This window comes from Palaemon carinicauda, chromosome 36 (assembly GCF_036898095.1).
Source record: "Palaemon carinicauda isolate YSFRI2023 chromosome 36, ASM3689809v2, whole genome shotgun sequence".
Taxonomy (NCBI): domain Eukaryota; kingdom Metazoa; phylum Arthropoda; class Malacostraca; order Decapoda; family Palaemonidae; genus Palaemon; species Palaemon carinicauda.
In genome coordinates this window covers 17,933,278-17,959,899 of record NC_090760.1, presented here as the reverse complement: position 1 = coordinate 17,959,899, position 26,622 = coordinate 17,933,278, and the positions used below count along the sequence as shown (strand labels likewise).

The window sequence follows — 26,622 nt, the reverse complement described above, 5'->3', positions numbered from 1 at the left end:
GCAAGGTTGGACAGGACCCTTTGCCCTTCCCTTCTGTCCTTTCCGTTATACTATTGTGTCAGCCTTCTCACATCCGTACCTAGCCTAGGTTAGGATGGGGAGCTGACTTGGTCCCCTGTCGGCCGGCAGAGGCCCTGTTATCTTGAGTGCTGCCCGGAGTGCTGCCCGGTCCTCCCTTGGTCCCTCACCCACTGCTGTCTGTAGATACAGCGAGCAGTGGTTAGGAAGTCTGACTTAGTGTCTCTCCTTCCTCTCAGCACTCTTTCGGGTGTCGGGCTTTGAGGTACATAGCCTCTTAGTCCGGCACCCATTCTGTTGTCTTCTTGTGTTGTCCTCTGCCGACTGCCGGCCTAAGTGGCCGGCGGTCGGGTAGGGGGTGTTCTCTAGTTCTCTTGCTGTCGGGCGGCGGTGGCTATATACCTTTGCCGGCCGGTCTCCTCGCTCGCCTGCCGGCCGCTATGAGTGGCGGCCGGCAGCCGAGCGCTACCTGGTGTGGCTGCCGGCCGGCATGGTTTGTTTACCTCTGCCGGCCGACCTGTTACCTCGCCCTGTCTGCTGGCCACTAAGAGTGGTGACCAGCAGCTGGGTGCCACCCGGGTAGCTACAGACCGGCAACCACTGCCGGCCAGCTCTGACATGGGAGCTAGAGTTCTCCCCCACCCTGGTGTTCTTAAGTTGTATACTTGAGACCTATCTGTGGGGGGGGGGTGCTGACCGGCAACTGCCGGCCGGCACGCCACCCCATGTACTATATCAGTGCTTCCCTGTATGGTGTATTTTGTCGGGGAAGACCATGATATAGTAGGTTACAACACTGTATTTTCTAGCATGCTTGTGTTGCCTTGTGCAGTCACTTGGTGTTGCCTTACAAGGATGGAAAGAGAATTCTTTTCATCTTTAGCCAGAATGTTAAGTCTTACTTTAGGTGTGAGCTGCACCTATTTCCCTCGGGAAATATTCTTTTTGGTTATTCTAGCAGAGACTAACCATTTGATTTTAATTGCTGGTAGGCTTCCACAGGTGATTGTGTGGGATTCACAAGTATGTGTCTTTCCTTTATACTTTTGTACATACTTGTATATACATGTGAATTGAAATTCACTTGATATTCATGGAAATTTTCTTCTTTTACAGGAGGAGCATCCGAAGTGTGGTAGCGTCTTCTGCAACGTCCGCAGTAAGAACTTTTGCGGGCATGATTCGTGTAGGAGGCACGCGGCTTGTGCAGCCTCCAAGGATGATCTCCGTTACTGGGATCCGCAGGTATGTTCGGTATGTACTAACCTGCTAGCTGAGGCTTTTGAATCCCCTAGGTCGGCGGAGTCAAGGGACGCAGCGAGGGAGAAGCTCAGTGTTTGGGTAATAGGTTTCCAAAAGAACACCTCTGGACCTTATCTTCCTAGTGAGAAGATGAGGGCGTACCTCTTTCCCAAGGCTTCTGTTGACGCTGTTGTTCCCCAGCCTCGGCCGGAGATCCCTCTCGTCCAGATCCCCGTGGATGCTGATGTCGCGGATGCCATGCAGGACATCCAGCTGGACGACAAGATGTCGGACGTGTCCGACCGTGCTGAACAGGACCTCCTCGCAGGAGGCGAGGACGAGGATCAAGACCCGAACGTCGTGGAGGAAGAGGATGCCGTGCCATCAGACGCTCCGGTTCAGGCCCCCGAACCTATTCCCTCTACTTCGTCCGCTCTTCCAACAGAGCTGGGACAAGCTCTCTCTTCCATCGTTGTTATGATACAGCAGATGCAGAAGGAGAATAGTCAGAAGGCTGCTGCAATGGAGCTCCAGAAGCAGAAGATTGCAGCGTCGCGTGGGCCTCCAAAGAAGCTCAACGTGAAGGACCTTCCTGTGTGCTCGGATGCCAACCCGTGGAGGTATGCCGAGCACATGCCGATGACGGTCGGGAAGATCGTCATGTCGGAGAAGCTGGGTTCAGTTCCCCTTGAGGAGGTGGAATTCTGGCCCAGCAGAGGGGCCTATCCGGACTGTTATGTTCGTTTGAAGAAGGAGCCGGCCTCAAAGGAGGAGACGGAACCGAAGGAGGTGATCATCTTGGACCACGCCAAGGCTCAAGCTTCACTAACGTCTGCGTTGAAGGAGAGGGGCTTCTCAAACTCGAAAGTTGCTGCTTTGAGTAAGAAGCACCCTTCCTTTGTATCCTCTCCGGCTAGGGCCTTCCCCTTTCTGCAGAAAGGGTTCGCGGCTGTTCTGAAGGCGGTAGAGGCTGGCAAACCATGCCCATCCCTGGAGGAATGCAAGCCCTTGTCTTTGGCCTTGCCGTTGGACAACAAGGACTGGAGGGAAGTCCATCTCACATTCTCGGTTGGGAAGTTGGACGCCGATATTGCAGGTCAACAGTTCGGCGAATACCTTCCAAAGTTGTCTGAATTCCTTCTGCGGAGGGAACTTGAGACAAAGGAGCGTCTGGCAGCCTCGATGTCTCTCCAGACAAACATGGAGACAATGGCTAGCGACCCTAAGATGCATGAAATGTTCATGGTAATGGCCAAGATCCATCTGGCCACAGTGACAAAGGACCTCTATAGCTTTGTCAAGGCGAGGAGGGCCTGCAGGGAGTTTGTGTTCGCCTCGGCCACAGTGAGGCACGAACCAAAGAAACTCATCTCATCCAGCATCTGGGGTAAAGATCTCTTCCCCAGTGAGGTGGTTAAGGAGGTGGTGGACAAGGCAGCCACTGAGAATCGGAATCTTCTCCTTAAGTGGGGCCTGTCCCTCAAGAGGAAGTCTTCCCCTGATGAAGGCCCCCAACCGAAGGGAAAGGCGAAGAAATCTAGGTTTTCTTCCCGCCCAGCCAAGCCTTTCAGACCGCAACGACAACAGCAGCAACAACCAGCTTTGCCTCCGGTGCCACAGATGGTAGCCCAGACCCCGACCACCTTCCAATGGGTGCCCCAGACCGTGTCATCATCATCCCCAGCATTCAATCCAGTGTTCGAAGGGCAATCGACCACGTTTCGAGCAAAGTCCAGAGGTGCAGCCAGAGGCTCGTCTAGACGCCCCTCTAGAGGAAGAGGATTCAGAGGTGGTCGTGGCCAAGGAGGCAAGACTGCAGGGCAGCAGTCAAAGTGAAGTGTTGCCGGTAGGAGGGAGATTACAGTATTTTCGGGATCGTTGGACCTTCGATCCCTGGGCCCACAGCCTGCTCAAAAATGGACTGGGTTGGAGTTGGTACAGTACTCCGCCCCAGTGCCCTCAATTTTTCCAACACTCCACCCCCGTTTTGAAGGAGTACATTCAAGAATTGTTGGAGAAAAATGTGATCCGGAGGGTAAAGTCCATCAGGTTCCAAGGGAGGCTGTTTTGTGTTCCCAAGAAAGACTCGGGGAAACTCAGAGTCATTCTGGACTTGTCACCACTCAACAAGTTCATAGTGAACCACAAGTTCAAGATGTTAACGTTACAACACATAAGGGCCTTACTGCCCAAGAGGGCATTTACCGTCTCCATCGACTTGTCAGACGCCTATTGGCACGTTCCAATCAGTCGCCGTCTCTCCCCATACCTAGGATTCAAGCTACAACAAAAACTTTACGCTTTCGGAGCGATGCCTTTCGGGCTAAACATAGCCCCAAGGATCTTCACGAAGCTTGCGAGCGCAGCGCTCAAACGGTTACGCCTAAAAGGGTTCCAGATGGTAGCCTACCTGGACGATTGGCTGGTGTGGGCAGCATCCAGAGCGGAATGCTTGCAAGCTTCCCTACAGGTGATTCAGTTCCTGGAATATCTAGGATTCAAGATCAACAGAAAGAAGTCTCGTCTTTCTCCAGCTCAGAGGTTCCAGTGGTTGGGAATTCACTGGGACCTAGTGTCACACCGTTTTTCCATCCCGATGTCGAAAAGGAAGGAGATAGCGGGGTCTGTCAAAAGACTTCTGGTTTCCGAGAGGATATCAAGACGCGAACAAGAGAGGGTTCTGGGCTCTCTTCAGTTCGCGTCGGTAACAGACCCAGTGCTAAGAGCACAGCTAAAGGATGCAGCCGGAGTTTGGAGAACCTTTGCATCAAACGCGCGAAGGGACTTGAAGAGACCGGTCCCGCTTCGGCTACGTTCTCTTCTCAGACCGTGGTCTCAGGCCAGTCGTCTAAAGAGGTCGGTACCTCTTCAGCCACCTCCCCCGTCAGTGACGATTCACACAGACGCCTCAAAGGTAGGGTGGGGAGGTCACTCTCATCGAAAAAAGGTTCAAGGGACCTGGTCCAAGCTATTCGGGACCTTTCACATAAACTTTCTAGAAGCTATGGCAGTGCTTCTTACCCTGAGGAAAGTCTCCCCGCGTCACTCGATCCACATAAGGTTGGTACTGGACAGCGAGGTGGTTGTGAAATGTCTGAATCGGCGGGGATCGAGATCCCCACCTCTCAACCAGGTAATGTTGGCCATATTCCGACTGGCGGAGAAGAAGAAGTGGCACCTGTCAGCAGTTCACCTTCAAGGAGTCACATCCAGGGTTACACCGATAGAGTCGGAACGGTCCCTAGACGCAGGATCATTCTCCTTCATCTCGAGTCAAGTCCCAGAACTGCAGATAGACCTCTTCGCGACGAAGGACAACAAGAAGTTGCCGCGATATGTGTCCCCGTACGAGGACCCCTTGGCGGAATCAGTAGATGCGATGTCCCTCGATTGGAACAAATGGTCCAGGATCTACCTGTTTCCCCCTCACAATCTGATGTTGAGGGTCCTCAACAAACTGAGATCCTACAAGGGAGTAGCAGCAATAGTGGCCCACAAGTGGCCGAACAGTGTGTGGTTCCCTCTGGCTCTGGAACTACGACTGAAGTTTCTGCCACTCCCGGACCCAGTTCTGTCCCAGCAAGTCCAGAAGTCGACTGTCTACGCTTCATTACAGAAAACCCGGACCCTGCAGCTCATGATTTTCTCTCCCTAGCAGTGAAGAAGCGGCTCGGAATTTCAAAAGACAGCATCGACTTCCTGGAGGAATATAAGTGCAAGTCTACTAGGAGGCAGTACGAGTCAGCATGGAAAAAATGGGTAGCCTTTGTCAAAGACAAGAATCCGCATGAGATCTCGACGGATTTCTGCCTGTCCTTCTTCATCCACCTCCACGGACAGGGGCTGGCAGCTAACACGATTTCTACGTGTAAGTCTGCTCTGACAAGGCCCATTCTGTATGCCTTCCAGGTAGACCTCGCTAATGAGATATTTAACAAGATCCCGAAGGCCTGCGCCAGACTTAGACCTTCAGCTCCTCCAAAGCCTATTTCATGGTCTTTAGACAAAGTCCTTCATTTTGCCTCATTACTGGATAATGAGGAGTGTGCACTGAAGGATCTGACTCAAAAGGTTATTTTCCTTTTTGCTCTAGCATCTGGGGCCAGAGTTAGTGAGATTGTAGCCCTCTCGAGAGATGAGGGCCGCGTTCAGTTCCTGGATGGGGGAGAACTGAACCTGTTTCCGGACCCTACGTTTCTCGCTAAGAACGAGTTGCGCACCAACAGGTGGGGTCCCTGGAGAATCTGCCCTCTGAAAGAAGATGCATCTCTATGTCCTGTAGAATGCCTAAAGGTCTATCTTCGTAGAACTTCAGACTTCCATGGGGGTCAACTATTCAGAGGAGAAACATCGGGCTCGAATTTATCTTTGAATCAACTCAGGGCGAAAATTGCATACTTTATTCGCAGAGCGGATCCTGACAGTTCACCCTCAGGTCATGATCCGAGAAAAGTTGCTTCATCCTTAAACTTCTTTAACTTTATGGATTTTGAACACCTTCGTTCATATACTGGCTGGAAGTCTTCCAGGGTATTCTTTCGCCACTATGCTAAGCAAGTGGAGCAGCTTAAGAGGTCTGTGGTAGCAGTTGGTTGCGTCGTTAACCCTGCTGTTTAACTCTGCGAGGAACAGTGGATTTAATTGGGACTTTTAATTCCAGGGTGAGTGTATAGTTGTATGCGTTACTATAACTAGAAGTGAGGGCTCCGGGAGCCCACAGTGACTGTTCCAGCGTTATGGTGATTGTAGCATAAGTACAGACATGTGTGCCGAGCGTTTGACGCTAATGTCAGTGGCTAGTAACATGGACTTTTAACCTTGATACCTGGGTACGTGAAAAGTAACTCGATTGTTTTCCTTTCAGATAACAATATATCCATTTACTACAGTACTTGTGCAAAATTGTTGGTCATCCACCTATCATATGTATATAATTGTGGTAACCATGTCTATTTATTGTTAATCAATAAACTTGTTCTCGGGAACCTTGCGTCTCCTTCACCTATGTTGATTTCTTTTCAGTTATTGAGCATTCAGCCTATGTATATTAATCGGGGATATCTATAATAGCCTGTTCCTTGATGCAAGCCTTGTTGCATTGGTTTATACTTTCCTTAGGTTAAAGGGCTCCATCCTTCTCAGAAGACGGTAGTGGCAGCAAGTTTATTCCTACACAGATATAACCCTTTTGTCCAATTCAATTTCGACCAGGGGGCTGGCCGATATTTCTTTTGGATGCTGTAGTTCTGTACAGACTATGCTTTACTTCATATAGAGTGAGACCACTATATTGTATGGGCTTGCGAGTGATTCATACATAGGTATATGTACTCTTCGTTCTTTTCTAGAGTCTAGTAGGACTCCTCCCTGTAGGGGGCAGGAAGCGCTATCATGGTTTATGGTTAGTGAAAGGATGTATAACGGTAACATCTTAGGTCTCTCAGTCGAGCTGACTAAGAAATATTTCTGAGGAGTACGGCACGTATTGAGAATCCACAGATACAGTAATGCTCTGGTATACTTCCATCAGGACGACATGGCTTGAGCCCAAAAAACGGATTTTGAGCGAAGCGAAAAATCTATTTTTGGGTAAGATGGCCATGTCGTCCTGATGGACCCGCCCTGTCCCTTTTCCTTTAAAAAAAAAAAAAAAAAAGGAAAAAGGGCTGTAGGACCCCTCCCTACATACAGTATCTGTAGCACCTCGTGTATCGCTACAAGGAATACAGATGGCGCCGCGAGCGGCGCAGGGCACGCTTACGAAACGGGGAGGAGAGATGCCTTACGAACGGCTCCCCCCTTTCTTATCGTTTTCGTTTTCTTGCCATTTGACCCCTACGAAGTGTTAACTCTGTTCGGGGTATAGATTGCCATGTGGCGTGTCAAGAATACGTCCGCTGATATTTACGATATCCCTGAGGTCTTTTTTAGGGATATTCGCTCCAGGAGTTAGAATTCTGGGTACCTTAAGGTAAATTCTCTGGGAATATCGCCGTAGTTGTAATATACCCTAGGAAGCTACCTTTGAGGAACTTCCATCAGGACGACATGGCCATCTTACCCAAAAATAGATTTTTCGCTTCGCTCAAAATCCGTTTTCTAGACACTCATATAAAGAATATTTTTCCATGAAGTAAGACTTATTAATGCCTTGGACAACCTAGAGAAATGAACTTGGGTTTGACGGGATGTATCTCTTTCTTTTATTATATATGCTTATGAAAACTTTACAAAATATACTATACAACATTATACAGTACAGTATACCAAATAAAAAGAACATTTATTGCCTTTGCCAAAATCAAAGATTTTGCAAAGTATGTATTACCCCCGGTCATGTGTCTTAGTTTATTCATTTGTTTGTTTGTTGGTTTGCAAGTAAATTTACACGAAAACTACCGTACCAATTTTGACTAACTTAGTCTGTAACATTTTGGATAAAGTAAATCAAAAGTCCAAGTACGCAGCAGTATCTTAAAAATAATCGCAAAGTCAAGTACAATGGCAAATATTTTGTGGGTTTATTTTTTTTATGAACATTAGACAAAACTACTGAACCAATTTCTACAAAACTTGGTGGACATGTGGGGTACGACAAAAGAACAAATCCATTAATTTTGAAGAAAATCCATAAAAGTATAAGTACGCAGTAGAGTTAAGAGTAAACTAAGAAGGCTTGGCCTGGTCAAGGCCTACTCACTACCGAGTTGAATAAAAAACAGAAAAAAAGAGCCTTGAGATTCAAATCATTTGGTGAGGGGTTGGTTCTCAAAAAGGGTTAATAACACTTGTAAGGTACAGTCCATCCTATATGTAAAATATCTATTAGCGAACCTACCAATATACTGCTCAAGCTGAATGTCAGTTAGTATAGATGATATATCCCTTTGATTGGGAAGTCCTGTTACTTTGTAGGGGCGAGGTAAAACGCAGTCGAAGAAGTTACTTGCCGACATACTAATAAGCGGCCTCTGCAGAGCCAGACTCTCGTCACTGCTGCCGATGTTTCCACTGATCTGCTATAACAAAACAAAAGTTCAATGTTTGCACTGATCTGCTGAAACAAAAAATTTTCAATGTTTGCACTGGTCTGCTAAAACAAAAGAAACTTTCAATGTTTTCACAGATCCTCTAAAACAAAACACAGTTCAATGTTTGCAGTGATCTTCTAAAACAAAAGTTCAATGCTTACACTGATCTCCTAAAACAAAACAACAGTTCAATGTTTGCACTGATCTGCTAAAACAACAGTTCAATGCTTACACTGATCTGCTAAAACAAAACAGTTCAATGTTTGCACTGATCTGCTAAAACAAAGTTAAAACATGTGATGCAACATTCAATGACATTAAAATATTAATAAATTCCCTTACCTAACTATTGACCTGTAAAACATGATTTCTGAATCATATACCACTCATAATAAAACATATTTAAATTAAAGGAAAAAAGTAAATTTTCATAAAAACTCTAGCACATAAAAAAACCTTACTTTCCAGATCAGACATTTAGTTATAAAAAAGCAAATTGCTCCAAACTAGAGAGAGAAGTAATTTAGCTGTAAAAAGTTGTAATCACATGATTTACTATACCTGGACTTCAAGAAAAACTAAATACCACTGTTATAAACCAGCTGAACTCGGTTGAGTCCCTTGTCAGGCTGGGAGGAACGTAGAGAGCAGAGGTCCCCTTTTTGTTTTTGTTTCATTTGTTGATGTCGGCTACCCCCCAAAATTGGGGGAAGTGCCTTGGTATATGTATGTATGTATAAACATGATAAGACAGATTTACTGTAAGTCCTAAAGAGCACAGTAAAATTACATGATGCTTCACAATAAAAAAAAATTTTTATTATATATACTGATACTTCACAAGTTATTGCAAAGCTAATAAATAAAAAACAAAGACAATGTATAAGTTAATTTCTTTCAAACTAATAAAAATAAATAAATAGAGCCCTTTCTATCCACTGCTGGCCAGTGCAGAATGGTGATGGTGGGAAATTTTCCTCTGATCGCTCACACCAAGCTAAACTAGTATGGGTTACTAGTGGAGCTTTGCCGATTATTCCCTCTGCTTAAACTACTGTAGTATTTAGTTACCTTACATAACTAACCTGCGTTAAATGAGGGGAATAAGGAATATTTGAGAGTGGTGCTTGACATGATGGAAAATTTGACGGATCGGCTTCCGTTGGCTGCCATCCTTCACGGCTTTCCAGTTCTCCATGCTGTTTACACAAAAAGGGAAAAAAAAATGAAATTGATAGACAAAATTTGTTCAGCTAAAATGGCAGTTTAATACTAGTAAATAAAACTAAGCAAAAACCTTGAGAAATTTATACAAATTCTGATTTTTAAAAGGTGATGATTTGAACAATTTGACATTCCTAGAAAATCAATTGCTAAGGAACTAATACTCTCGTAGTCCATCCTACTTATCCCTGGATTTTCCTATACATAGTTGAACATTTGCGAGTCAAGTTAAATGTATCTAATGTTTTTTTAATTGACATCTTTAGCAAGCTTTACTTGAAATAATACACAATTTTACCTTATAGACAGTACGTAGACAAATAGCTTAAATAAATACTATCATGATTCTAATCTTGAATTACATATTTTTTTTTTTAATGAAATAATTCAAATTTTATACAAAAAAAAAGAGAGAGAGAGAGAGAGAGAGAGAGAGAGAGAGAGAGAGAGAGAGAGAGAGAGAGAGAGAGAGAGAGAGAGAGAGAGAGAGAGAGAGAGAGAGTGTTTTACAGTAGTGTTAATATTAATATGCCCACCTCTCTCTCTCTCTCTCTTAAGTACTGTATACTTTATATTGCTGTTATATGAACATGGTACTGTCCAGTATAATGATAATTAATAATGAGTAAATCAGTAAATCATTATTAATCTTTAAACACCCACAAAGAAAAAATCAAAATTATAACGCTTCAAATTATAACCAAACCCAATTACATAAAAAAAAATTAACAGTGGGTAATATATAAAAAAAAATTTATCCATTTTGAAAATTTCAAGTTCAAATGCCCTCTAACTTTTCCGTTTCTTCATACTTGATAAAGTTTAATCTAAAATAAAATAAAATCTTTTTTGCCTGTGAAAATGACAAATTCGTAGATAATTTGTATTTTTCCTAACTATACAAACCCTTAGCTATTTACATGGGGTAATTACTTCGGCGTAGCTGAACAACGAGCCATAAAAGTTTTAACGAGGATTTATTACCCCACCGTTAGTTAGCGGGGGGTAGGGAGGGGTAGCTAGCTCCCCCCCCTCACACACACACACCGGTGAAAGGCTCACTTTACTTAGAGGTAGGACTTATCTTGGGGAACAGAGCTGGCGGGCACATAACTGTAAATAGCTAAGGTTTGTATAGTTAGGAAAAAGACAAATTATCTACGAATTTGTCATTTGTTCCGTAACTGAAATACAAACCACGCTATTTACATGGGGTGACTTAACCCTTAGGATGGGTGGTAAGTACCCTGCCATACTGGCTTTGGCTTGCCCGGGGACCCCGAACCCGAGTTTGGATGAACTCATGGGTTGAGGGGGCCCCTGCTCCTCGCAGGCAGTTGTGAGACTGCTGCGGCCTACGTAAGCTGTGTGTGAAGGTGAGCAGTGACTCGTCCTAGGAAGTTGACCTGGAGTTCTTCAGATGGAAATCTAGGCTAGGACTCTCCCAATACCACCTCGTCAGGGTATGGGGACATGACAGTATTACAACTTAATACTAGGTCAGCTGTGCAACGGACCCAGGATGCGGTTTTTCTCCAAGGGAGGAGAGGATGAAGAAAAGAAAAGGGCCAGACAGATCTTTTCATTCACACAGACTAAAACCGGGTAACAATGCCCTCAACCTTCTGCTACTTGTCCAATAAGGAGCCTGAGGTTAGACCAGCTGTTGTGCAGCCACCACAGGGCCGATAGAGAAGGTATCGAGCCTCCTGTGTGTCACGTCTTGCAGGTAGTGGGCTGTGAAGGTGGTCTGACGCTTCCACACCCCAGCTTGCAGGACCTGCGTCACCGAAAAGTTCTTCTTGAAGGCCAGGGACGTAGCCACGCCCCGACGTCATGTGCCCTAGGGCGACGTGACGGAGGAGGGTCAGGATTCAAGGCCAGATGAATTACCTTGCGAATCCAGGCCGAGATGGTATTCCTGGTGACCCTCCTCTTCGTCTCCCCGGTGCTCACGAACAAGGCTCGCACCTGGGGGCGGACTGCAGCTTTTCTTTTAAGATACAACCTCAGACTCCTGACTGGGCACAGTAGGAGATGGTCTGGGTCATCTGTTACAGAATGGAGACTCGAAACCTGGACGGAGTCGAACCTTGGGCGATGTCGTGCGAGAGACCATGAAGTTCACTGACTCGCTTGGCCGAGGCCAAAGCTAGCAGGAACACCATCTTTCAGGTAAGGTGGCGATCAGAAGCCTGGCGTAATGGTTCGTAGGGAGGTCTCTTAAGAGACCTGAGAACTCGAACCACGTTCCAAGGAGGAGGTCTCACTTCCGACTGAGGGCAGGTAAGTTCGTAACTCCGTATGAGGAGAGACAGTTCCAGCGAGGAGGAAATGTCCATACCTTTGAGCCTTTCACTGCCAAGACTGAAAGGCGCATTTCTTCCCGCAGATAAACGAGGAACTCCGCTATTGCTGGTAAAGTGGCATCGAGGGGAGAGATACCCCTTCCCAACACCAACCACAGAAAACTCGCCATTTCGCCTGGTAGACTCCTGCGGATGACTTGCGCAGGTGGCCAGACATCCTGTTCGCAACTTGCTGCGAAAATCCTCTCTCTGTGAGGAGATGCTGGATAGTCTCCAGGCGTGAAGTCGAAGTGAAGCTACGGCTTTGTGGTAGATGTTGGAGTGTGGTTGTTTGAGTAGCTCGCGACGTGGAGGGAGCTCCCTCGGGATCTCCGTGAGGAGCTGCAGAAGGTCCGGGAACCACTCTGCATGATGCCATAGCGGAGCTATCAAGGTCATCGAGAGATTGATTGATGTTCTGGTCTTGTTGAGTACCCTCCTCATCAGACAGAACGGGGGAAAGGCGTACACATCGACGTTGTCCCACCGTTGTTGGAAGGCATCCTGCCAGAGAGCCTTGGGGTCCGGGACTGGGGAGCAGTACAGCGGGAGCTTGGTGTTCAGCGCCGTAGCGAACAGATCCACCATCGGGGAACCCCACAAAGTCAGGACTTTGTTGGCTATCGCTCTGCTCAGACTGTCGGCGAGCACATTCCTTTTGCCTGGAATGAAGCGAGCCGCTAGTGAAATCGAGTGGACTTCGGACCATCTCTGGATCTCTACTGCAAGATGGGATAGCTGTTCCGAAAAAGTACCTCCCTGCTTGTTGATATAAGCCACGACTGTGGTGTTGTCGCTCATCACCACCACAGTTGCCCGCCAGGACTTGGTGGAACTTCTGATGTGCCAGGAACACGGGCTTCATTTCTAGCAGGTTTATATGAAGGTACTTTTCTGATTCTGACCACAGGCCTGAGGTCCTGTGGCTCAGAAAGTGGGTGCCCCACCCTTTGTTTGATGCGTCCGAAAACAGCATCAAATCCGGGGAAGGGACGAGAAGATCCACTCCCTTTCGTAGATTCTCGTCTGCCACCCACCAACTGAGGTCCGCCCGTTCCGCAGGTCCCATCGGGATCAAGGTGTCCGGGGAGTCGTGTCCTTGACTCCACCGAGACTTGAGTCGCCACTGGAGGGATCTCATTCTGAGGCGACTGTTGGGAACGAGACGGGTCAGGGAGGAGAGGTGGCCGAGGAGACGAAGCCCCGATTGGGCTGGGAGTTCTTCTTGATTGAGGAAAGGTCTTGCAACCTTCCTCATCCTTGCTATCCTTTCGTCTGATGGGAAGGCTTTGTGGAGATTGGTGTCTATGACCATGCCTAGATATACCAGTTTCTGAGAGGGCTGCAGGGAGGACTTCGAGATTTACCACGATCTCCAGATCCTGGCAAACTTCGAGGAGTTTGTCTCGGTGGCGAAGAAGGGTTGCCTCCAAGTCTGCTAGGATCAGCCAGTCGTCCAGATAACGAAGGAGACGGATGCCGATCCTGTGGGCCCACGAAGAGATGATGGTGAATACTCTGGTGAACACCTGAGGAGCTGTGGAGAGACCGAAACACAGCACCTTAAACTGGTAGATCTTGTCGTCTGGGCAAGATCGCAGGTACTTCCTTGAAGACGGATGGATTGGGATCTGGAAGTACGCGTCCTTTAGGTCCAGTGTGCACATGAAGTCTCGTGGTCTCACTGCAAGTCTGACCATGTCTGCCGTCTCCATGCTGAACAGAGTCTGCTTGACAAACCCGTTCAGGGTCGAGAGGTAGATGACTGGTCTCCAGCCTCCAGACGCCTTTCTCACAAGAAAGAGTCGACTGTAGAAGCCTGGGGACCCGTCTACAACCTCCTGGAGAGCGTCCTTCTCCAACATGGTCTGGACTTCGGCCCGGAGGGCCTGCCCCTTTGCCGATCCCATGGCAAAAGAGCTCAACGACACTGGATTCGCTGTCAGGGGAGGTAGAGAGTCTGTGCACGGGACGCGATAACCTAGAGAGATCACGGAGACCGTCCAGGCATCCGCCCCGAGTTTCTGCCACCTTGTCGCGCAACTCTGTAGGCATCCCCCCACTGGTGGACATGCAGGGGGATTGCCAACCCTAGCGCTTCTGGCCTCGGCTGGTACCTCTAGGGTTTTTGCCTCCCCTGGAGGACTTCTTGCCCCTTCTGCTCTTGGCAGGAAAGGGCTTAGACACCTTGGGCTTCGCTGCGGTGGTCGTCTTCTTTGTGTCCTTAGCCGGACGGGGCTGCTGGACTGCTGGAGCTTTGTAGGGCCTCGATGTCAGGGCCCTGTGGATGAGAGAATCCTGGTTGGACTTCCTCCACCTCTGCACTGGGTACCTTATGATGGAACCTCTCGGCCACAGCGTCCCGACGCTTGAGGATCGTATTGGCCCACAAGCTTGAGACTTGGTGGGCCAAAAACTCAATGGTCCGTGTGCCCGAGAGAAGAAAGGTTTCCAGCGCTTTCCTGGTGCTTTCTTTGGAGAGGTCCTCAGACCGCACCAGGATGCCCAGAGACCCCAGCCAGATGTCGAGCCACGAAGTCGCCTGCATGGCGCACTTGGTGACCTTCTCCTGGCTCAGGATCTCAGTGGCTGAGAAGGACACGTGCCGGTTGGAGAGTCTCTCAAGAGGGACTCCCCCTGTGAGTTCTTCCACGGAGCAGACAAGACTCCTCGAGGATCTCGAAGTACCTCCTCTGATGGACTCGAGGAGGAGGGAGGAGCTTATTACCGGCACTCGATCTGCTGGAGGAGGCAAGCTCAGAGAGCTGGCCCTCGACCTTGTCTCTGGCACTCTTCATCCCTTGAGACCAGGGCAAAGCTGCACTGGCCCTAGAGGGTTTCTGGGTGCCGTAGACGCGGTCCAGGACCGTGTCCTTCCCTTCACGAGGTGGGACCTCAGGGTCTGGGATCCCATTAAGGTTCCCCATGAGGGTCAGGACTTGCCAGAATGCGTGTTCTGACTCCTGGTGCTTTCCTCCCGAAGGACTAGCAGCGAAGTCTCCCGTCCCAAGTGGCTCTTCCTGGGGGGACACGTGGACATCCTCGACGACTCCAGACGGTTCCTGCCTGATCCTCGATTTGGGAATCCTCTTAAGAGTCCTTAGGCTCCCTCCTGGGCGGGATACAGGACTCGAGTAGCGAAGGGGGCAGGCTCTTCTCCACCTCTGGACGAGAAGACCTCTCGGGGAGAGGCGGAGCCTCCCCCATTGGTGCGATGGGGGAGTGTTCCGGCTCATCCGACTCTCCTGAGGAAGGGTAATCCTCCTCCGCAGGGGAGGGCGAGAAGGTCTGAGGGGGAGAAGGAGCCCTGCGCAAGGATCTGCCCGGAGACAGAATAGGCCTCGGAGGAGGATCCACGGGAGAGACTCCTCTCTTCCTCTTCAGGGGGGAGGAAGCTGCCGCTGGTTCGTGTCCCGAATCAGAGAGGGCGGGCTTAATAGCCTGCACAAGGGCTCTCACTAGGGTGCCGAACCAGGGCTGCTGTCTGAGTCGCGCTGTCAGACACCCCCTCTGGAGGGAAGGGGATCGAGGAATCCCTAGGAGGAGTCGACAAACGAGGGTTCGCCTGCAGGGCTGAAAGAGAAGAGTCCCTAGACCTGTCCGGGAAGCGGCCCTCCTCCGGCGAGCGCGCTGGTCTGCGCTTACGGGGAGGGGAACGCGACGACGAGGAGTCCGCCTGGCGGCACTCGCACTGGGGCTCGTAAGCCGGGCCCTGGTCAGGGTCGCGCGTGAATGGTTGGCGCGATACTGGAAACTCGCGCAGGCGGGGGCGGGCGCGAGGTCGCGATGGCGCGTAGGCGGGGATTCAGGAGCAATGGCGCGCTGGCGAAAGCGCGGGCACGTGGGCGCGCAGCAGATGGAGCGGGAGCGTGGTCGCTAGATCGCGTAGGCGATGGCGTATGGCGAGCAGGAGCTGGAGCAGGAGGCGGCCGAACACGCGGGCGCACGGCGACCTGGTGCGGCCCCAAAGGCCGTGAGATAACGGGGCCGCCTGAGCGCGTGTCCAGAAGAACCGGCCGAGGGCGCGTTAGCGCTGGAGCAGGGTCGCGAGCGACCTGGATGGAGCGTTGGCGCGGCGGTTGGCGCTGGTCGGATAAGACCGGCATACTCGCCTGTGGGCGCGTTGGTCGCGCCGGCGATCGTGGGCATCAGATGCAAGCTCGCGCGGTCTAGAGGGAGAGCCCAGAGGCGGCCGTGAGCGCCCGTGCGCTAACTTGGGAGCCTCCTGGGCGACGCGCTGAGATGTAGCAATGTGAGGGCGCGTTGGTGAGCGCGTGGGCGCTGGAGCTGGAACCGCGCGTGGGCGCGTCTCCCCAGACGGGCGCGACGAGTCCATAGGAACCTGTGGGCGCCTGTGCGCCAGCTTAGGTGCCTCCTGGACCGCGAGCAACGAAGCAGGAACTGGAGGGCGCGTGAGCGCAGGTGGCCGCCGGGGCACCAGTGGACGCGTATGCGCAGGTGAGCGCAGGAGCGCCGTGTTAGGAACTGGGCGCGTATGCGCAGGTGAGCGCTGGCGCGCTATCTCAGAAACTGCTGATGGGCGCGGTGGCGCAGATGGCCTCTGGGGCACCGGTGGGCGCGTATGCGCAGGTGAGCGCTGCCGCGCTACCTCAGGAACTGCTGGAGGGCGCCGGGGCGCCGAAGGGCGTGGGCGCAAAGGGGGACCCTGGCGCGTAACAGGAACGGAGGCGCGAATGCCTGAGGGTGAGCGCCGAGGCGCTAAGTCAGGAACATCAGCAACATTGGCAGGTGAGCGCCCAGGCGATGCCTGGCGCTAGGGGGCAAGAGGCGCAGTTTTGCGCTCAAGCCCCTTCAGCCCCGAAGGGCCTGGAGACTGCGCAGTGGCAGTATCAGGTGGCGCGTTACGTGCATTAGGAACTCTGGAAGTGGATGGTCTGGGCGACAGGTCACAATGTCCCGAAGGACGACCATCCTACGAAGGGGATCGCGAACGATCCCTGGAGAGGTCTAGGTTGGTAGCTGGCAGGACAGGAGAACGGCGAGTCGTCTCCTCCGCAGAGGACTGTGGCGACGACGAGCCGAAGAGGCGCCTTTTAACCCCTTAGAAGGGGGAAGGAAGGCCTCTACGGCGAAGGGGAGGAAGAGCCTTCCACCTTATACGCCCACGAGGGGCCGTGGGCTCAGCAAGCTGACCATCGATGGGCCTCCGAAGAGGAGTCTCTGTTAGTGAACTCCCCCGAGAGGGAGAAACACCGGCAGGAGAGACCGTGGGACTTAGCTCCTCCCTCGAAGGATGTTCGGAGGGGGAGTCTAAGCCTTCAGCTACCTCAGTCACAGGAACGGGCGTTTGGCTAGACCCACGGGATGTTTCCGTCACCACAACGTCAACCACAGACAGAGGATCTATCTCTGCTGAAGTTGGCGATTGTTTGACGGCCGCACCTAGTTTGATCATGTCAAACAGAGCTTCCTTGGAGGGCGAACCCTGTAGCCCCAAGGAAGCCCAAAGCTGCAAAAGATCATTATTAGACACAAATTCCTCCTCCGGGGGAGGAGGGGCAGTTGCCTCGCTATGGTAGGCAACTACCTCTCCCTCATCCCGGGATCGGTTAACAGCACTGCGGTCTACGCTACCACTCGCCGGCCTCTCGGGAGAGGCCGCTCGAGTGGGAGCTTCGGAGGAGGAAAGGGCGACAGAAGAAGTCGTCTTGGGATTTTCTCTCTTCCGAGAAACCTCCGAAGGAGAAAGATCCCTTTTAGCCTTCTTCTTGCGTCACCGGGCAAACCTCTCCCACTGGGAGGTACACCACTCCCTACACTCAATACATACATTAGACCTATCACACCGTTGGCCCCTACACTGCGGGCATAAGGAGTGAGGATCCGTGTCCAAGGCCGACATAAAGGTACCACAAGGGCAGCCAGAAAGTCCAGGGCACGTACGCATGATGAGAAAAAGAGGCCAACTTCACACACACTGAAAAGAGAAAGCAAACAAAATTATGGCAGTCAAAAACGAGGAGAGCGCAGACATATCTGACGTCTCTCCGAGCCAAAAGTAAAATGAGCCTTTCATCGGTGTGTGTGAGGGGGGGGGGGGTAGCTAGCTACCCCTCCCTACCCCCGCCTAACTAGCGGTGGGGTAGGAATCCCTCGTTACAACTTTTATGGCTCGTTGTTCAGCTACACTTAAGTAATTACCCCATGTAAATAGCGTGGTTTGTATTTCAGTTACGGAACAATTTAAAATTATGCTTTCATTAGGCAAAAAAAAAATGATCTTCAGATATTAAGTCTTACATGTCCAGCCATTTGAAGTCTGCTCTCTTGCATCTTTTGACGTATCATGAATCCAGGCATACTCTTGCTGAAACCATATCCTGACCAATTTGAGGTTGGGGTCCGTGGACTGTTGTTTATTTGTTCCTTCATAGCTGTTAATAAGAGATAATATACTTACAGTGCATTATACATATTTTAAAATACATATTCATCACTAAGTTGCGAGAAAAAAAAAAGTGGGTGGAGAGCAAATGACAGCCACTATTGTTATTGTTATTGTTGTTGTTGTCATTATCATTAGGTAAGCTACAACCATGGTTGGAAAAGCAAGATGCTATAAGCACAAGGGCTCCAATAGGGAAAAATAGCCAAGCGAGGAAATGAAATAAGGAAGTAAATAAACGATATGAGAAAAAATTAACAAATAAAAATTCTAAAAACAGTATCAAAACAGATATGTCATATATAAATTATTAAAAACTTGTCAGCCTGTTCAACATAAAAACATTTGCTGCAGCTTTGAACTTTTGAAGATCCACCCATTCAACTACCCGATTAGGATGATCATTCCACAACAAACCATCACAAAAATAAAAACTGAGAAAACAATGTGGAGAAGCTTTGCTGTTGCACAACTGAATAAAAAGCGAGGCGAATCATAATGATGGCTTACACACACAGAAAAAGGAAAGCATATTTTCCGGACACATTGATTAGAATGAAATTTATTAACCCTTTTACCCCCAAAAGGACGTACTGGTACATTTCACAAAAGCCATCCCTTTACCCCCATGGACGTACCGGTACGTCCTTGCAAAAAAATGCTATAAAATTTTTTTTTTCATATTTTTGATAATTTTTTGAGAAAATTCAGGCATTTTCCAAGAGAATGAGACCAACCTGACCTCTCTATGTAAAAAATTAAGGCTGTTAGAGCAATTTAAAAAAAATTACTGCAAAATGTGCTTGGAAAAAAATAACCCCCTGGGGGGTTAAGGGTTGGAAATTTCCAAATATCCCGGGGGTAAAAGGGTTAAAGGTAGATAAGTGACATAATTAAATTACTTTATAGTGAATATTTTCCTAAGGCAAAAAACCAGGCAAGATAAAACTCACGAACAAGTTTGAAATCACCAAAGAACATGAATGAAAGTTTACAATATCATACCCTTGGCAGCTTGGAGCTTTTTGAAATTATAATCCGACAGGGAAGTCAACTTCTGATGTTCTAGTTCCAAGCGCTTCTTTTCACAGCCTGGGGCAAGGCGTTCAATATCAGTCATCCTCACAGAGAGTGCTAATCATATATATAGGAAAAAAATAAAAGTTAATAGGTGTTCTCAAATTTTGCTGTTATAAAATAAAAGCACTATACATCACAAGATGGTAATCAAACCTATATATAATGTAGACAAATTCCAGGAAATTCTGGTGCTACTTACCGTAACACCAAATTCCATTGTAAGTCGAAAGGCAAAATATTTAAATATTATTAAACATACACAGTAGAAGTTCCAGAAAAATCAACAACAATCTACAAATTACAGTACAAAATATTTAAATATTATTAAACATACACAGTAGAAGTTCCAGAAAAATCAACAACAATCTACAAATTACAGTACACAGACAAGGAATCAATAGCCAGATCACTAGAGATCTCAAATTTCACTTAGTTAAAAAAGCTATATAATTAACCCAAATTAATAAATAGAAAAAGAATAGTAATTTTGAGAAGGCATTAAGAACTTCATCTTGGAAAAATAATCATCAAAAATTAATTATGGTCTAGTACAAAACTGTGACGAGAGAGAGAGAGAGAGAGAGAGAGAGAGAGAGAGAGAGAGAGAGAGAGAGAGAGAGAGAGAGAGAGAGAGAGAGATACCATATAGCATTCATCTTAACAATTATTATAACAAAAAAAAACTCTAGTATTTACCAAATGAGACAAAAATCAAAAGCCTACAGTAGATCCTTGAATTCTACCCTACCTTTGATGTCTATTGAAGACGGATCAAATTCACCCGCATACTGTAAGGCACTCTGGCTTCCCATGACTAGGTCTGGGGAGGAGTCCGTGGGCGACGGTGCTGGAGAAGACATGGAGCTCCCGCTGTTACTACTGGTGCCACAAGATACATCTGCTACTGCAGAAAATTAAAACTAAACTAAAATCTAACATCCATAAAACTGAGATTATCTTATTTCTTTTGTGAATTGTCAGTGTAACAAACCTCACAAGCCCTAATAAAATTAATCCATTGGTAGGTAGTAGGTTGGCCAGGGCACCAGCCACCCGTTGATACAACTTCTAGAGAGTTATGGGGTCCTTTGACTGGCCAGACAGTACTACACTGGATCCTTCTCTCTAGTTACTGTTCATTTTACACTTGCCTACACACACACACACACACCAGATAGTCTGGCCTATTCTTTACATATTCTCCTCAGTCCTCATACATCTCAGAACACTGAAATTACCAAACAATTCTTCTTCACCCAAGGGGTTACTGCACAGTAAATGTTCAGTCGCCACTTTCCTCTTAGTAAGGGTAGAAGGGACTCTTTAGCTATGGTAAGCAGCTCTTCTAGGAGGACATTCCAAAGTCAAACCATTGTTCTCTAGTCTTGGGTGGTGACATAGCCTCTGTACCATGGTCTTCCACTGTCTTGGGTTAGAGTTCTCTTGCTTGAGGGTACACTCGGGCAGACTATTCTATCTTATTTCTCTTCCTCTTGTTTTGTTAAGTTTTTATAGTTTATATAGATTTTTATTCTAATGTTACTGTTCTTAAAATATCTTATTTTTCCTTGTTTCCTTTCCTCACTGGGCTATTTTCCCTGTTGGAGCCCCTGGGCTTAAAGCATTCTGCTTTTCCAACTAGGGTTGTAGCTTTGCAATTAATAATAATAATAATAATAATCATATTTCCATATAGTATAAATCTTGATACATATGCTTGATGTTTATGAAAACTTTGGAAAAATATCACAACCAAGGGTTGAGGAGCCTTGGTTGAGGAGTGGCAAGGGACTTTAAGAGATGGGTGGCTTGAGGGTAAATGCGGATAAGACTGAAGCTATGGTGAGCAAGTGAGGAAGGTGCGGACAGGATAGCCATACATGAAAGCAGAGGCTCTGTCATAAAACAGGTAAAACAATTTAGATACTTGGTAACTACTACTACTCAGGAGGGAGGATGTGAGGCTGAAGTTGAAAATAGGATAAAAGCAGCCCAGGGGAAGTGCAGGGAGCAGCGGAAGTGGTATGTGATCAATCAAGCTAAAAGTAAAGATCTATAGCACAGAAATTAGACCAGTGTTAATATATGGATCAGAAACATGTTCATATTTGAAAAAGTGGTACTGTAGTATGAAGAACCCCAGTTGAAAAAAATATGTTATTTTGATAATAAAATAAATTTTTGAATATACTTACCCGGTGATTATAATAGCTGCAACTCTGTTGCTCGACAGAAAAACTCTACGTAAAACATCGCCAGCGATCGCTACACAGGTAGGGGGTGTACTCAACAGCGCCATCTGTCGTTCAGATACCCATTACTCATTGTAAACAAAGAACTCAATTTTCTCCTCGGTCCACTGTGTCTCTATTGGGGAGGAAGGGAGGGTCCTTTAATTTATAATCACCGGGTAAGTATATTCAAAAATTTATTTTATTATCAAAATAACATTTTTCAATATTTAACTTAGCCGGTGATTATAATAGCTGATTCACACCCAGGGAGGTGGGTAGAGACCAGCAAAATATGTTTACATCATATGAGCTAAGAATTTTTATTTCATTTTAGAAGTTATCAAAATAACTAAATAAAATAAATAGGTACCTGGTAAGGAAGTCGACTTGAACAATTACTCTGCCTTTTTAAGTACGTCTTCCTTACGGAGCCTCGCGATCCTCTTAGGATGCTGAGCGACTCCTAGGAGCTGAAGTATCAAGGGTTGCAACCCATACAACAGGACCTCATCAAAACCTCTAATCTAGGCGCTTCTCAAGAAATGACTGACCCCCCGCCAAATCAACTAGGATGCGAAAGGCTTCTTAGCCTTCCGGACAACCCAAAAACAACAATAAAAACATTTCAAGAGAAAGATTAAAAAGGTTATGGAATTAGGGAATTGTAGTGGTTGAGCCCTCACCCACTACTGCACTCGTTGCTACGAATGGTCCCAGAGTGTAGCAGTTCTCGTAAAGAGACTGGACATCCTTAAGATAAAAAGACGCGAACACTGACTTGCTTTTCCAATAGGTTGCGTCGATTATACTTCGCAGAGATCTATTTTGTTTAAAGGCCACGGAAGTTGCGACAGCTCTAACTTCGTGTGCCCTTACCTTCAGCAAAGCTTGGTCTTCCTCATTCAGATGGGAATGAGCTTCTCGTATTAACAGTCTGATAAACTAGGATAAAGCATTCTTTGACATAGGCAAAGATGGTTTCTTAACTGAACACCATAAAGCTTCAGACGGGCCTCGTAAAGGTTTAGTTCGTTTTAAATAGAACTTAAGAGCTCTTACAGGGCATAAGACTCTTTCTAGTTCATTTCCAACCATATGATAAGCTTGGAATATCGAACGATTTTGGCCAAGGTCGAGAAGGCAGCTCGTTTTTGGCTAGAAAACCAAGTTGTAGAGAACATGTAGCCGTTTCAGATGAGAATCCGATGTTCTTGCTGAAGGCATGAATCTCACTGACTCTTTTAGCTGTGGCTAAGCATACCAGGAAAAGTCTTTAAGGTGAGATCTTTCAGGGAGGCTGATTGTAGCGGCTCGAACCTGTCTGACATAAGGAATCTTAGTACCACGTCTAAATTCCAACCAGGTGTAACCAAACGACGCTCCTTCGTGGTCTCAAAAGACTTAAGGAGGTCCTGTAGATCTTTATTGTTGGAAAGATCTAAGCCTCTGTGACGGAAGACTGATGCCAACATGCTTCTGTAACCCTTGATAGTGGGAGCTGAAAGAGATCGTTCTTTCCTCAGATATAAGAGGAAGTCAGCTATTTGAGTTACAGAGGTACTGGTCGAGGATACGGATACTGACTTGCACCAGTTTCGGAAGATTTCCCACTTCGATTGGTAGATTCTAAGGGTGGATGTTCTCCTTGCTCTAGCAATCGCTCTGGCTGCCTCCTTCGAAAAGCCTCTAGCTCTCGAGAGTCTTTCGATAGTCTGAAGGCAGTCAGACGAAGAGCGTGGAGGCCTTGGTGTACCTTCTTTACGTGTGGCTGACGTAGAAGGTCCACCCTTAGGGGAAGTGTTCTGGGAACGTCTACTAGCCATCGAAGTACCTCGGTGAACCATTCTCTCGCGGGCCAGAGGGGAGCAACTAGCGTCAACCTTGTCCCTTCGTGAGAGGCGAACTTCTGCAGTACCTTGTTGACAATCTTGAACGGAGGGAATGCATATAGATCTAGATGTGACCAATCTAGGAGAAAGGCATCTATATGAACTGCTGCTGGGTCCGGGATTGGAGAGCAAAATATTGGGAGCCTCTTGGTCATCGAGGTTGCGAAGAGATCTATGGTTGGCTGGCCCCAGGTGGCCCAAAGTCTCTTGCATACATCCTTGTGGAGGGTCCATTCTGTTGGAATTATTTGTCCCTTCCGACTGAGACAATCTGCCATGACATTCAAGTTGCCTTGGATGAACCTCGTTACTAGTGATATGTTTAGACCTTTTGACCAGGTGAGGAGGTCCCTTGCGATCTCGTACAACGTCAGAGAGTAGGTCCCTCCTTGCTTGGAGATGTACGCCAAAGCCGTGGTGTTGTCCGAGTTCACCTCCACCACTTTGCCTTGAAGGAGAGACCTGAAGCTTTTCCAGGCCAGACGTACTGCCAGTAGCTCCTTGCAGTTGAAATGCATTGTCCTTTGACTCGAGTTCCATATCCCCGAGCATTCCCGACCGTCTAATGTCGCACCCCAGCCTACGTCCGATGCGTCCGAGAAGAGAACGTGGTTGGGAGTCTGAACAGCCAGGGTAAGACCCTCTCTTAGATTGATATTGTCCTTTCACCAAGTCAGACAAGACTTTATCTTTTCGGAAACCGGGATCGAGACCGCTTCTAGCGTCTTGTCCTTTTTCCAGTGAAAAGCTAGATGGTATTGAAGAGGACGGAGGGGTAGTCTTCCTAGTGACACAAATTGATCCACGGATGACAGTGTCCCTACCAGACTCATCCACAGCCTGACTGAGCAACGTTCCTTCTTCAGCATCTTCTGGATGGATAGCAGGGCTGGGGGCTGATCGTCTTGTTGTTCAGCAACGTCCTCATCAGAGGGTTCCTCATCCGAAACTGATGAGGAAACGGCAACGGAGTGGGCAACGTCTGGCTCGCTGAATCCGGTCGCACTGGTGGATGCGTGACGGAGCCGGACGCAATATCATGGAACTGCTGCACAGTCTGTGAACTGTCAACAACCATGAGTGCGCGAGGAAGCACAGCGTCAACCCGAGACTGTCTAGACCGTCTGGGTTGTGCAGTCAACACCCTACCGGGTTGCTGAGGTTGACGCACTGCGTCAAAACAAGTCACCTCTGCTGGTTGTTGAACGTCCTGAACGTCAAAAACCACCTCCGAGCGTCGCTTAATGTCAACGTGCGGCTGGCAACCCACACTGGGTCGCATCAGTGGAGTAACCACCTCAACTGGCAGACGCGAGTAGGTTACCTCAGCGTCAACAGGGCGCACAACCGACCGGTTGGAAGGTTGTTGGCCAGAAGGTTCTTCTCCGCATTTAAGTCCTCTATCAAGGACGCAAGCTTGGACTGCATGTCTTGCAGCAAAGCCCATTTAGGGTCTACGGGAGCAGGTGTGGCAACAGACGGGGTTAGCGACTGAGGCGGAACTGTTTACCATCCCTGAAAGTCTTGTTATGCGTGACATAATAGTACAGCAAAACTTCAAAGGCTCGACAACAGCTGTGAAGTTGACCTGTAAACAACTTGGAGCGTCTCCTGGCTAGGCGCCAGGGAGAGTCTACCAGAATTGAGAAGTCTATCTGGGCAGAGGCATGAACTCCCAAGCCGAGAACTTCTCTCGTGTCATATCAGACTCTCGCTCTATAAACCAGTTTAAAAGAAGGGAAAGCAAAGGCTGTATCCCCCAAACTCCTCCTGGTGAAAAACCAGTCGCCTAGCCAACGTAACGCTCTCTAGGAGAGCGAGAGAGCACTAGCTTAAAAACAACGGCTTCGAAGTAGCTAGGCCTAGTGTAAGGAGCAGCAGTTACAAAAAGATCCGGACGAAGATCCTTAAAAAATCATCATGATTTAATTAAAAGTCCATAGGAGGCTAAGCAGCTTTAGGCTCCTCTCCATCTGACAGAGTCCTCAAGGGAATATCAGTAGGAGGGAGAACAGCAACTTCCTCATCTACAGGAACCTTGTCCGATAAAAGCTGAGTCTCTTACTGGTGCATTAGTAGCGGACCAGAACGCAACGTCATGTAACTGCTTGACAGTCTGAACTGTCAACCACAACAGGTGCGTGAGGACGCACAGCGTCCACTCGAGACTGCTTTGACTGCCTAGACTGAGCAGTCAAAACAACTCTAGAATGCGGAGGTTGACGCACAGCGTCAAAACAAGTCAACTCCGATTGTTAGTGAACGTCTTGAACGTCAACAGGAGCATCAGCCAGTGGCCTAACGTCCAAATGCGGCTGAAAAACCACACGAGACCGCATCGAGTGTGGTTCTAAACAACCTGACTGACGTGACTAAGCAACGTCAACAGTAAGCACAAAGGAACGTTAGGTTGGCTGAAAGCCAGGATATCGATGAGATAAACGGCTAGACTCAACGGACTAATCGGTAGAATAGTCTTCCATAAGGGAGGCAAGCATATACTGCATGTTTTGCCATACAACCCCTTAAGGATCAACGGAAATGGTTGTGGTAATAGACGAGGGTAACGTCTGTGACCGGAACACTTTGCCTACAAAAAAAAAAAACTCTCGGAGTCTGTGTTACGCTTTTGTTAGGCGGCGAGCAGTTATCCGATGACTGCATAGGGTCAGAGCTGTCCTAATGGCTGTAACCAGAACGCTGGACCTGTCCTGAAAGGACTGACTTTCGCTTAAGGGCTCCGAAACCTTGTGACAGGTTTCTTATGCGAAAAGCCTACGGATGGCGAGGAGAAACAACGTCTCTCGTCTTATGGTAGGGGAGATCTTGGTAAGATACACCCGATACCATAGAGGGAAAACGTCTGTTCGTTGGTCAAGGCCTCTCGAACCCATAAGTCGTTTGACATTACTTCTCCCCTGGGCTTGGGAGCTTGTAAAAGGTCCCGGACTAGGTGAACGACAGGCACGAACAGACGAACCCTCGGACGCAACACTGTAACACTTTGCGCCTCGGACGCAACACTGTAACACTTTGCGCATATCACTTTATCACTTCGATTTTCTGTTTTGCACTTATTTCTACCTGAAACACGCAATTCTACCCTTCATTAAAAGGTAGTAATTGCGAAATTAGTCGTATAATGCAAGC

General features: G+C 48.0%; 2 protein-coding genes across 7 annotated transcripts in view; one reads left to right on the top strand and one right to left on the bottom strand.

Moving 5' to 3' along the window:
- The window catches only part of LOC137628783 (L-asparaginase 1-like), a 303,952-nt gene that overhangs the window by 29,664 nt on the left and 247,666 nt on the right, over nt 1-26,622 (top strand). The gene's annotated exons all lie outside the window — the stretch shown is intronic.
- The window catches only part of LOC137628782 (protein bicaudal C homolog 1-B-like), a 147,411-nt gene that overhangs the window by 9,364 nt on the left and 111,425 nt on the right, over nt 1-26,622 (bottom strand). For 2 of the 4 annotated variants that reach the window (XM_068359992.1, XM_068359995.1), the window contains exons 12-16: nt 20,098-20,253; nt 19,275-19,403; nt 18,125-18,258; nt 9,377-9,490; nt 8,099-8,279 (exon numbers count right to left, since the gene is read on the bottom strand). In XM_068359992.1, the coding sequence (XP_068216093.1) occupies nt 8,099-8,279; nt 9,377-9,490; nt 18,125-18,258; nt 19,275-19,403; nt 20,098-20,253 (714 nt within the window). The remainder of the gene's footprint in view (nt 1-8,098; nt 8,280-9,376; nt 9,491-18,124; nt 18,259-19,274; nt 19,404-20,097; nt 20,254-26,622) is intronic. The other 2 variants (XM_068359993.1, XM_068359994.1) reach the window with 2 other exon arrangements.